This window comes from Misgurnus anguillicaudatus, chromosome 2 (genome assembly GCF_027580225.2).
Source record: "Misgurnus anguillicaudatus chromosome 2, ASM2758022v2, whole genome shotgun sequence".
NCBI classification, from domain to species: domain Eukaryota; kingdom Metazoa; phylum Chordata; class Actinopteri; order Cypriniformes; family Cobitidae; genus Misgurnus; species Misgurnus anguillicaudatus.
In genome coordinates, this window is record NC_073338.2 from 43,839,840 (window position 1) to 43,853,454 (window position 13,615).

General features: G+C 34.7%; 1 protein-coding gene across 2 annotated transcripts; it reads left to right on the forward strand.

Moving 5' to 3' along the window:
* Positions 1-806: 806 nt before the first annotated feature.
* On the forward strand, positions 807-13,615 carry LOC129443003 (prolyl 4-hydroxylase subunit alpha-1-like). 2 transcript variants are annotated; one of them, XM_055203370.2, is made up of 14 exons: positions 807-986; positions 2,705-2,801; positions 2,912-3,057; positions 7,628-7,753; positions 9,491-9,709; positions 10,834-10,964; positions 11,058-11,234; positions 11,609-11,661; positions 11,750-11,846; positions 12,873-12,923; positions 13,025-13,063; positions 13,181-13,249; positions 13,346-13,442; positions 13,514-13,615. In XM_055203370.2, the coding sequence occupies exons 1-14, from the start codon at positions 884-886 to the stop codon at positions 13,582-13,584; spliced, it is 1,476 nt and encodes a 491-aa protein (XP_055059345.2). In that variant the 5' UTR covers positions 807-883; the 3' UTR covers positions 13,585-13,615. The 2 variants fall into 2 exon arrangements, with proteins under 2 accessions (XP_055059345.2, XP_055059344.2); XM_055203369.2 differs by having other exon boundaries at positions 809-986; positions 10,834-10,976.

Here is a 13,615-nt window from a genome sequence, read left to right on the forward strand (position 1 = left end):
ACAAAATATATTTTAAACTTTACCAGTATCGATTTGCTAGCTTAATAGTGAGTACTTAAAGCTATCCTATTTGTTTATATTCATAGTGATAAAGTTAAACACGTGATTGTGACATGATGTTACTACATGCACCGCGCTCCTTCCTGCCTTTAACCTTCAACTCATATACTTTCACTTTTAGTATCTGCAATAGTCATGAGGGTCATGTGTGATGCAGATATGGTTGCCATGGCAGCATTCTGTACTGTAAGTGAAAGGTGATTTTCCTTTATTATGTCATCAGACACTGAAAACTAGGCTGTATCTGAATTGTTTCATACCATCAGGACACGTGAGACATAAAGAAATGAAACGAAACATCTTCTTTGAAGTAGAGAACAAACAGGTTCCCAAAGACTTTTTGGAAATAGACTGATTTCAAATAACATCTTCTGAAAATGATTACACAACAATCACGAAGCAGTTTGAATACACATAATAAGTTTATTAAACAGAAGTCCAGATGGTATATACTTTTCTTGTGTAAGTGTATTGCTACTTTGGGATTTACTGGTTGTATTAGAAATTTACTTTACAAATTAAATAAAAACAGACATACAGGTGATATGTTGATCTGAAGTACAGATTGTCTATTTAGGGGTTTCAGTTAGACTGCAGTGTTATGGACTTGCTCACTAATTAATTACAAACAATAATCTAATTATCATTGTGTTTTGATATGCACAATGTGGTTCTTGTCATATGTGCTTGGTCATGTAAGTTTTGCTTTTGTTTCCTTTAAACAATTGAAAAGTTCCTGTAAGATGCATGTGTGCCTCTAGATATAAACTCTGCCAGTACAGTTAATGATGACTATATTGTTCTCAAGTTGAATTGCTGCTTAATGTTTGATGGTTTGTCTGGAATGGTAATGAAGAAACTATTGTCTTTAATAACATGTGTCTGGATTGTCTCTACTGCTGGACATGAAATCTTTTCATCAACAGGTATATCAATGTTTTTTAATGCTATTATCCAATCTAATTATCTAATTAATTATTTAGTGTTTTGTTCTATTCTGTTACTTTAGACTGAAATAAGTAAATCCTGTACACTATTTTTAAGTTAGGGTTAGGGTTAGGGTTATATATATTATAGAGACCGGATGAAATCTGTAAATTATCCAATTGGTGCAGAGTACGTTCAAGACATTATTCATTGAAAATTCAAATAAGACTACATTAGTATAAGCGAAGACTTCCGTTGCAGAACGAGATAAATCCGTTTTTAACATTTTTGTCAAAACATGTTTATTATTATGTTTTCGTGTTGTTATTTTGTTTTATGGTGCTATTTAGCTGTATTTTTAAGTTATGAAGGTTTAAATCATAACAAACCAACTGCAGTTGAATTGATATTAATTGGAATGCACAACCAAAAAACAAGATTTCGAAAACGGAATTATCTCATTTTGCAACGAAACTCTTCAAGAGATACTACTGGACAAGATCCGTAAGCAGAATATACAATTTGCAAATAGAAGTAAAATTTGCTGTAGTTATGCAGCTGATTGCTGTAGATTTAAATGTATGTTATTTAATAGCAACAGTTTGTTAAACAGTAACAAGAATTTGTTTTAAAATAATGATAAAATAATAAAAATAAAACTATAAAATAACAGCCTCATGCAAAGCATTCTGGAAACCCGAAATCCTTATCAACCTTTTTCTGTTTTTATCCTTCAGATTTTGGTTCCCAGAATACTTTACATGAGGCTTTTATTTTAGTTTTGTTTTGTTCTGTAAAGATAAAGATAGAAACTTGTTGATGTTCAATGTCCATTTACCTTTGAACAAACTGTTGTTGCCAGTAAATAGTAAATTTAGTGGTGTACATTACTGTAACTTAAGGACCCATTTTGTATCTTTAAAGGTACAATTAAATGTTTTGTACCCGTTTCACTTGACTTAACCCTAACCCTATACACACAAGCCTGTATTACGAAATTATGTACCTATAGTCATGTAAATTTGTGAATCTTTTCCGTGACACGGTTACGTTTTTCTTACGACCCCATCACATATTTCTGTTTACGTGTCATTGTCACGTATTGGTTACTCAAATGTTTTGTCCTATTTTCAAACCATTTAAACCGCTTCGGTTTAGGGTTAGATTTGGGTTTGCGTTAGGATGTATTGGATTATACAATTTTTTCAGATTTTTATTTTTTATTTTCCTTATCTATATTTATATTTTTAAACCATTGTTGCCTGGTGTTAGGGTTAGAGTTGGGTTTGGGGTGTCATTTTGGATGTCATTTTATGTAAATCTAACCCTAAACCGAAGCGACAATGGTCAGAATATAGGACAAAACAGTTGAGTAACCAACACGTGACAATGACATGTAAACAGAAATACATGATACAGTCACGTAAGAAAAAAAGCGGAAAAACATGACAGTGTCACAGAAAAGATTTATACATTTACGTGACTATACGTAATTAAATTTCTGACAGTGTGGTAACCATTTAAGAGCGTATAAAAATTAGTTCTTTAATTACCTCTCAATATAAACAGATAATGGCCTCATTCTCTTTGGTTTTCTATCTAATATCTAATTGGTTTTAATCTAATTAATTTAATATATTTTAATGCATTGCAATTTTCTTATGAATTTTTTTTGACGGAAATTTTTTTTGTCAATTCATTGATGTACTTTTTAAAGATCAAATCATGCAGCTTGTGGAGGAGGAGAGATACCTTCTGGACATCTTCAAGGAATATATTGATGTTGAAGAAGAGAATTTAAACACACTCAAGGCGTAAAATATATTTAACAGATGTTATATACTTAACAATTTAATATGCTGTTTTAGATCAAAAATTATGTAATTGAAGAAATGTATCTTCTTTATCTTTATCTTCAATGCAGCATTCATAAGAGACTTACTCAGCTCTCAAACTTCGAGGACTCTGAGGAAATCATGAATGACCCTGTAGCAGCTTACAAACTTATCAGACGGCTGAGAAATGAATGGCTGTCTATTGTAAACTCCACTCAAGAGAGTCTTTATGAGGGTAAGATATATAGAGGTGGTTTCCCAAACATGGATTAGACTAGTCCTAGACTAAAATAAATGTAACAGCTGACCAAACTAAAAACAACTTGCCACCGTATAGGGGTGGTTTCCCGGAAAAGGATTATTAAACCAGGACTATAGTTTAATTAGGAAATATAACTAGTTTTAACAAACATGCTTTACTAAAACATTACTTTTTATGCATTTTCAGGCAAAACAAAGGGCACTGATGCATTTTAAGATCTGTCAGTGCAAGATGTTTTCAATTTGAACAGCTCTTATATTTATTTTAGTCTAGGAATAGTCTAATCTCTGTCCGCTAAACCGGCCCCTAGAGTTCTAGGTATAGTTTTATATATGTATATATATATATATTAGGGCTGTCAAAATTAACGCGTTAATAACGCGTTAACGCAAATTCATTTTAACGCCACTAATTTTATTAACGGAGATTAACGCAACACGCAATTTCTGTTTGACCCTTGGTCCAGCCCATAGTTGAATGAACAGAGACGCAGACAAATGTGACTCTCTCTAAATGAGTAAAAGGTTTTCATAGAAATAAGAACATTAAGCAAACTGTCTACCAAATCCAATGCTCTAAATGCTCGTTGGACATCTGATATGATCTTTATTTATACGTCTGAGAGGTGTAACGTTACCGTCCTCCTAATGCTTAATCTAATACAAAGATGCGTCTTAATTCATTTTGGTTTCGCTTTTATGCATGACTTAGAAAATAGACTGCAGGACTTGCTTGATGTTAAAAGAGTCATTAAGAGAGATAAAGTTCGGTACCTGATTAATGTTAAAGAGTTATTAAGAGCGACAAGACTCAAAAGCGATCCCCTCACGCTGACTGACTGATATCTGAAGCGCGTGCACACAGACGCGCGAGTGCGCGACCCGGATATATAGACATCTACACAAAATTACAGTTTTACAAATATCTGTTTTGATAAGAATTCACGCAGGTAGGCTCTATAATCTGTTATGTTTTAAGTAAATGTTTGGTTAACTGTTGGGTAAAACTATCTGATGTGTAACATTATATTAGATCACTTAGATTTTAAGCAGTCTGTCTCAATGTCAATCAAACAAAAGGAAAAAAAGTTGAACATACATTGATAATGTTTTTGCTTTGTGTGTGCTAAATCTATTAGTTTTACCAGTGATTTTAAGGTATTGATGTGGTAATATAATGTATGGATGTGGAAATGTTTGTGGTAATTTGACTCTTTCAACTTCAAACACGTGTAGTTCTGTCATATTTTGTTATATTTCAACAAATCATGCATTGTTCTATGTTTTAATAGAAAATGTCAAAATATGAACAACTATTTTTTAAAAATGTGCTAATTCCGACTCAACTTGCCAGCACAGGTCACAAATGATGCAGCAGCAAACAAAAATGGAGAAAGAAAAATCTTGTGAAAGGAAAATTCATATACAAAACAATGGCTGGTGATTCTGTTAAAATGTAAACAGGCTGTTGTTAACATACATTTGCATAAAGCATCTATATATGTATATATGATTAGAATATTAAAAACCTGAAAAGTGTTAAATTAGGGTAAATTTAGAATGGATAAAAATGTGCGATTAATTTGCGATTAATCGCAGTTAACTCATGAAATCATGCGATTAATCTAGATTAATTTTTTAATCTATTGACAGCCCTAATATATATATATATATATATATATATATATATATATATATATATATATATATATATATATATATATATATATATATATATATATATATATATATATATATATATATATCGTCGCTGCCCGATGAAACTCACGTATGTCCAAAACGGTTACTTTTCAGAAAGTGAAAAAAAACACCGTATATCAAAAGCAGTTGAATGTTGCGTTGTCATACTTGGTACGGCATATTTACATGTAACCATATTCTTGCCAGTGTAATGATATAATCCACATTTGACCAAAATTGAGTTTAAATGGACATGCGTGCATATTTTACAGTAACTTTGATCGATACGCGTTCTTCCGATCATTAATTAGAATGGCCAAGTCGCGTTTCGTATTGACAGATAAATACGCTCAGTTCATTAAATAGCCTACGTCTTAGTTAAATACGCTTACTTTAGAAATATTAATTATACATTAATTAAATGTCTCTTGCAAACTATGAAGGGACAATGAATCAATACACTGACATGGTAATACTAAGCAGCAGGGGCGTCAGTTTGTGTTGAAAAGTGGTGGGGACAAAAGATCAGATAAAAACATTACAGCAGGACAGGAAATATATTGAATAACGGCGCATCAAAAATGGGCATAGCGTAGGCTAGTCAACAACAAGAAAATACTCAGCATAAAACCCTCAACAATGTCGACTGCACACATGTAACAGTCCCTGTAACACCAGCTCAACCGAACAATGCCAAAGCAACATACTGTAGAAAACAGCAGCGCTTTTAGTCAATGATTACAATGAATTTCATTACACATGTACAAGAAAACACACCATAAGCATACAACGCAACATATGTGACACTAGACCACAAAACCAGTCTTAAGCATTGCTTGATTTTTCAGAACACTTTAACCAAATGCTTTCAAAAAGTGGTGGGGACATCCCCAGCATAAATAACACCAATGCTAGACAGATACTTTGTTTGCACAGTCCTAATTAAGTCACTCCTAGATGTTCGTCTGGCGTCTGGGGGAAACGTTTACCTCGATGAAGGAAAGTCATTGTCATGTTTATTCGGCTATATCCAGTGCTGAGCTTCGATGAAACTTTAAGAGACCGGCGAGATGCTTCACAGGCGGAAGATATGCGGCGTGATTGACAGCTTTGACACCAATTGGATATACGTGAAAATCAGATGACATGATTTCACAAGTGGCCATTTAGGTATGTGACGCATACTGTATACGGAAATGAACCTGGACATTCAATCTGTCGAAAAATCTCAAAATCGGCAAAATGAACATACATGGTTTTCATCGGACAGCGACGATATGCATATATATATATATACATACATACATACATACATATATATATATATATATATATATATATTAGGGCTGTCAATAGATTAAAAAAATTAATCTAGATTAATCGCATGATTTCATGAGTTAACTGCGATTAATCGCAAATTAATCACACATTTTTATCCATTCTAAATTTACCCTAATTTAACACTTTTCAGGTTTTTAATATTCTAATCATATATACATATATAGATGCTTTATGGAAATGTATGTTAACAACAGCCTGTTTACATTTTAACAGATTCACCAGCCATTGTTTTGTATATGAATTTTCCTTTCAGAAGATTTTTCTTTCTCCATTTTTGTTTGCTGCTGCATCATTTGTGACCTGTGCTGGCAAGTTGAGTCGGAATTAGCAAATTTAAAAAAAAGTTGTTCATATTTTGACATTCTCTATTAAAACATAGAAAAATGCATGATTTGTTGAAATATAACAAAATATGACAGAACTACACGTGTTTGAAGTTGAAAGAGTCAAATTACCACAAACATTTCCACATCCATACATTATATTACCACATCAATACCTTAAAATCACTGGTTAAACTAATAGATTTAGCACACACAAAGCAAAAACATCATCAATGTATGTTCAACTTTTTTCCTTTTGTTTGATTGACATTGAGACAGACTGCTTAAAATCTAAGTGATCTAATATAATGTTACACATGAAATAGTTTTACCCAACAGTTAACCAAACATTTACTTAAAACATAACAAATTATAGAGCCTACCTGCGTGAATTCTTATCAAAACAGATATTTGTAAAACTGTAATTTTGTGTAGATGTCTATATATCCGGGTCGCGCACTCGCGCGTCTGTGTGCACGCGCTTCAGATATCAGTCAGTCAGCGTGAGGGGATCGCTTTTGAGTCTTGTCGCTCTTAATAACTCTTTAACATTAATCAGGTACCGAACTTTATCTCTCTTAATGACTATTTTAACATCAAGCAAGTCCTGCAGTCTATTTTATAAGTCATGCATAAAAGCGAAACCAAAATGAATTGAGACGCATTTTTGTATTAGATTAAGCATTAGGAGGACGGTACGTTACACCTCTCAGGCGTATAAATAAAGATCATATCAGATGTCCAACGAGCATTGGATTTGGTAGACGATTTGCTTAATGTTCTTATTTCTATGAAAACCTTTTACTCATTTAGAGAGAGTCACATTTGTCTGCGTCTCTGTTCATTCAACTATGGGCTGGACCAAGGGTCAAATAAAAATTGCGCTTTGCGTTAATCTCCGTTAATAAAATTAGTGGCGTTAAAATGAATTTGCGTTAACGCGTTATTAACGCGTTAATTTTGACAGCCCTATATGTATAATTTATATTATATATATATATATATATATATATATATATATATACATACATACATACATACATACATACATACACATACATACATACATATATATATATATATATATATATATATATATATACATATATAAAACTATACCTAGAACTCTAGGGGCCGGTTTAATCTGTGTATATTGACATGTTTTTCATAATCTTGCAGTCTTTCAAAACCTGTTGCACTCAGATGTCCTAAAGATACCATCAAATGACGATTTGGAAGGTGCAGCTTTAGGACTGATTGAACTGCAAGAAATCTACAAGCTCTATCCTGAGGACATGATAGAAGGTGAAATGGCTGAATTTTTGCCTTAATGGAAAGATATGTGACACGTTCGGGACCTGATTGATGTTAAAAGAGTTATTAAAGGAACAGTATGTAGGATTGTGGCCAAAACTGGTATTGCAATCACAAAACTTGTGGCTAAAAATGGTACTGCAATCACACAACTGGTGGCCAATACACCAATCTAAGCGCATTGTCTAAAGCGCACAGCGCAACGTCTAAATGGGCGTGTCCGAATGCACTTTTGCTAATTTAACGACGGGAAAAATGGTTTGTGCGCCGAGCGCATGGTCGAAAAGGGTTGGTCCTATTTTTTTAATGATTAATGGGAGTATTTTGGGTGTAACGTGCAATAAACCAATGAGAGTCTCAGCTCTCATCCCCTTTAAAAGCCAGTTGCGCTGTCTAATCCCTATTTAGATGATGGATTTTGTAAACTGAAAACTAAGCGGAGGAAGAAGATCCCCAGTTTAAGATTAATGTTAAATAATTGTGTTGTTTTTCACTTGTATTGAAATTGTTATTTTTTTTTCATTAAAACCTTTAAAAACAGTTTTCTTTTAGTCATGGAAGTAAAAAAGCAGGCTTTTAATTGCTTTAAATGTATGGCTATCCAATATCATCAAAACATAATTTACAAGTATGTAAGAAAAGGTTTGTACTGTAAAAATACTTTATTTGTAACAAACAGGAGATAAAGAATTTACAAACGGCCCTCCGCAAGGTTCAGCACTTGGACAGCGTCACATTTTTTTTAAGCATTACTTAAAAATGTTTCTCATCTCACCATATCCACAGGTACAGAGTCATCATATACAAAACAGATGCATTTGTTTAAAGCAAAGCATTTATTTACTTACCAGGCTACAGGTTAAGCAGCTCTTTGTGCCTTCCAACGTCTCATAATTAGTCCTCATTTATGTCCAAGAGACTCAATAATAATCTTTTACATTCAATCCTTTAATCTTTCATATTTAAAAGCGTTTTTGTGCTGCTGCGCATTCATGTATGTGTTAAGCAAACCCGCGTTGTCGTCCCGTTTATAGGCGCATATTACTAATGCACTCTTTAAATAACAAAAAAAACACATTGCGCCATTGACTTTAGACTTTAGACCAGGTTTTTGTTGGTCAATGGCGTAGTCTATTTTAGGTGCCTCAAAATAGCAACGCGCCAACAATGCGCCTGAACACACCTCGTTTTCAGACCAGAACGCCCACATTTGCTACTTAAACAACGCGGCGCTAAACATGAAAATTATAATTGCGCAGGGTGGAAACTAGCAAAAGACACTTGCGTCGCGCATTGCACTGCATTGCGCCGGGTGTAAGATAGAGCCCAAAATGACAACATAAACATCAGTTGAGGGCTGCAACTCCACTTTTTAAATGACAATATCCTGGCCAGACTATTGTTGTCAGTGATATAAGTATTTGAAATGAAAATGATTTCTTAATGTCTAGTGACATATCAGGGCCATTTTATGATTCATTGATATAAATTTCTTACATACTGTTCCTTTAAGAGCGACAAGACATGAAAACGATCTTTCTCGTGCTGACTGACTGATCAGCACTCACATAAGGTTTTCTCAGACGATGACATGTTTGTCTTGTGGGAACTACCTTAGGTTGTCTATGCTTTTCAAAAGGGAGGGGTGAGCTGTGGACTGAGTCATTGCGGTATCGGGACTGGAAAAGTCGGATCGGTGCATCCCTAATTTTGTATAATGATTCACAGGATATTTTAGTTCTGATGAAGCTTTCCATGTGGGGTTGGTCGCTTATGAGCAGGAAAAATTCCAGCTTGCCTTTCACTGGTTTCTCTACAGTCTGGAAATGCTATTTCAAGATTCCTCGGTTACCAAACAACAGTTGCTTTATTACCTAAGCTTTTCAGCATATAAATTTGGAAGTCTATCTGTGGCAATCGACTTCATCGTACAGCGTCTAAATCTGGGTAAGTCTACAGTATATTTATACACTGTACTAACCAGTGGCGGCTCGTGACTGCTCATTCGAGAGGCGTTAATTCAAAATAAGTGTTCGGAGTGTCACTTGTGTTGCTTGCGTTTTCAAAATATGTGTTTATTGTGTCATGTGAACCATGTGCATCACGTGTTTTGTCAAAATAAGTGCCTGCTGCACATGCGTCAAAACCATTTATGATAAAAAAAAAACACTCACGTTCACAAAATACACGCAAGACACTCACTAAACTCTGATTACACATGAGATTATGGGAGTTTCTGGCAATACGAGCGTCTCTTTTGTCATGAACCCTTGGGACGCATCTGCAGCAGGCACTTATTTTGACAAGACACATGATACACACAGGATCTCTCAAAGTGCAGAAAAAATATTTTGAAAAAAGGAACCACACACACGATGGGCTACATACATGTTGTGACAAACTTCGCATCGAGCGCCCTCGAAAAAAGAAGTCACTGGCCGCCACTGCTACAAACACTGAATTATTTAATTAATATCACACGCATGACAGTGATCTAGGCTGTAGGAATATTAACATGGCTATTTTATCTACAGGCATGAGACAACATGTAATCATGCTATTATATTCAGTTAGTGCAGTGTTTCTCAAAGTGTGGGGCGGGCCCCACTGGTGGGGAATAGGAACATTACAAGTGGGGCGTGACAAATGGGAGAAAATCTATTAATTCAATTATTTATTGACCATACACTCAAAACGGCACATTTAAACATAAACCTAGCTTAAAACTTAAATAAATCAGACTGTAGAAAATGTCACGTGGTAACTTAAAGCCTAGCTGATTATGATTTTGTTCGGGCGATTGGGACAGGTGGGGCTTGGAACTCTTTCCTACCTCCAAAGTGGGGAATGGCAGAAAAAGTTTGAGAAACACTGAGTTAGTGTGATATTGCTTTTATACAACAGTTAATATGTTTCGGACAAAAATTTAAACAGTGTGGCTTTACAAAAATTAGCATTATTGGAAAATTGCCTATCCAATAAAATAAAAAAAACCTATTGTATAATTATATTTGAGGTCACTAAATATGAAGCATAATTTTACGCCTATTTATTCAACTTCTTTACCCCAGACCCGACTGATGAGAATGCTAGATATTTACTGACGTTGTACAGACTTCATCATTTTAGATCTTCAGACCCTGATATATACACATTGAAAAGAGAGTCAACTGACTCCTATGGGGCTTTGTGCAGGGGAGAGGTTAACCAGAGGGCAAGTGCAGTTTCTCAAGTTTAAACAATTATTGATGTGTGTTAACTGGTAAATTTAAGTTTTTGATATTTTAAAAATCAGACCTACAGGAGGCAAAGGGCACTGTCCTGTAGATACAGCACAGGCGGAGGAAACCCCAGACTGATTTTGGCACCATTGAAAGAGGAGATTGAGTGGGATGAACCCAGAATCATCAGATATCATGACATAATATCAGACAAAGAGATCGAGCTCCTGAAGGATCTCTCGAGGCCTCAGGTGAGTATTTAAAACATACACAAAGTGAAAGTGACAAGTTTGTCAAGTATGGAACATATACTCGAAATGTGCATTTAACCCATCCCAGTAAGTACTGAACATAAGCACTGCACCCACACACGGGAAGGAAGCAATTGGGATTAAGGTGCCTTGCTCAAGGGCACCTCAGTCGCAACCTGCCAGCCTTGCGACGCAAACTGGCATCTCTCGGGTTGCATGCCCGACTCTCTAACCAATAGGCTATGACTGCCCCACTAGGCTACGATTGGCCCAAAAATATATGTACTCACAGAAATGTTTATATATAGGCATACTGATTTTCATTGTGTACAAACTGTACATTTGATGGTTTATTCCTGTTTTGTGACCTATAGCTTTCCAGGTCTAAGATTTATTCAGGCATCTCAAAAATCCGTGTTTCTCAAAGGTATTAAACTCATTATTATTAAGAGAGGAATTATTTCAAGAGTTAAACACTTATTTTGTTTACAGAAAAAATATGTCTTTGTTTTTAGTGTTTTTCTGGATGAAAACGACACTGTGGTTGCTCGTGTCAGTCAGAGGATCGCAGACGCTACAGGACTCTCTATGGAAACAGCTGAAAAGCTACATGTACAGTCTTATTTAAAAAACTTCATGTTTACAGCTTGCACGTGACAGAATCTCTGTATTCACAGCTCTTTCTCTGTCCTAGTTAAACACATGTAAACTTTTGCAGTCTTGGTCACATTATCAACAAACTAACTGACATGCTGTAACTCTTATCATAGTGTACCGTTTAATTATTGTGGTTTCAACAATACAGTTTTAAAGGTGCAGTGTGTAAATTTTAGCGGCATCTACACTGTAAAAAAAATCCGTAGAAATCACAATGTTATTGCAGCTGGGTTGCCGGTAATTTACCATAGATTTACATTTATGTTATTTACTGGCAAGAGTTTGTTCAAAGTTAAATAAATTTTAAATATTAACAAGTCTTTATCTTTACAGAATAACACCATACAACAACAGCCTCATGCAAAGCACTCTGGGAATCAGAAATCATCATCAACCTTTTTCTGTTTTTTGCTCCAGATTTTGTGTGCCAGAATGTTGTGCTTGATGTTGTTTTTTTAGTTTCACTCTGTAAAGACAAAGACCTGCAAACGTTCAACGTTCACTCAACTTTGAACAAACTCTTGCCACTAAATAACATAAATGTAAATCTACGGTAAATTACCGGCAACCCAGCTGCAATTTCTACGGAATTTTTTTACAGTGTAGTTGTGAGGTTGCGAATTGCAACTAACGGCTCAGTCCACTGCTCACCCTTCGCTTTAGAAACACATAGTAGCCGCCACCGGAAAAACATGTCATCCACAGAGACAACTTAGTAAAAAAGTTTGTCCATTAAGAGCTTCTGTAAAATCATGGCACAAAATGACTTCCATGTAAGGGGACCCTCGGTGTATGTAGATAAAAACCTCTTATTCTAAGGTAATAAAAACATAACGGCTCATTATAAAAAGGTCTTTATACACCACTGATAATATAGTTTTTTGCATTTCTGTCAAGAGATCCTTTTAAAAATTACACACTGCACCTTTAAATATAATAAAATTTTAATCAGGACTCCTGAGTGATGCAAACATTTTTCAGGTTCAGAATTATGGGATTGGTGGCAAATATGAACCACATTATGATGCATGGGTAAGATTTCTACTGTAGGCTCAAATTATTTCTCATTAAGAGCTTAATTACATATTGAGCAAATTATTGTAAATTTACCTAAAAAATATTTAATCCCACAGTATCAAGCGAATGAAAGGATTGCTACATTCCTAATTTATGTAAGTTAACACGGTTACCGCTGTCTAAAAAAATGCTTGCCCACTGTTATTATTATTGTTGTATTATTATTGTTTTTTTTATCTATATGGACATTTACTGATGTGCTTCTCCTGTAGATGAGTGATGTAAAGATTGGAGGCGCCACTGTGTTTCCTAAAGTTGGAGTTGCACTACAACCCAAAAAGGTAAACGCTCATTTCAGTAACATACTGCATATTTCTGTTGTTGATGTATATATTTTGTATTTTTATATTGTATTTCACCATTGTCTGCTCTTTAAGGGTTCAGCTGTGTTTTGGTACAACCTTGAAAAGAATGGTGATGTGGATTTGAGAACAGAGCATGCTGGATGTCCTGTCTTTGTCGGTAATAAATGGGGTAAGTTTTAATATGATTAATTATATTTAACTTTGATAATGGTATTAGTACAATAAAATGTTTTTTTTCAGTGGCTAACAAATGGATCCATGAGTTTGGGCAGGAGTTCAGGAGACCCTGTTCACTGTCAGAGTGGGAGTAAAAGGCATACTACAGGACCTGTAACCCTTTAC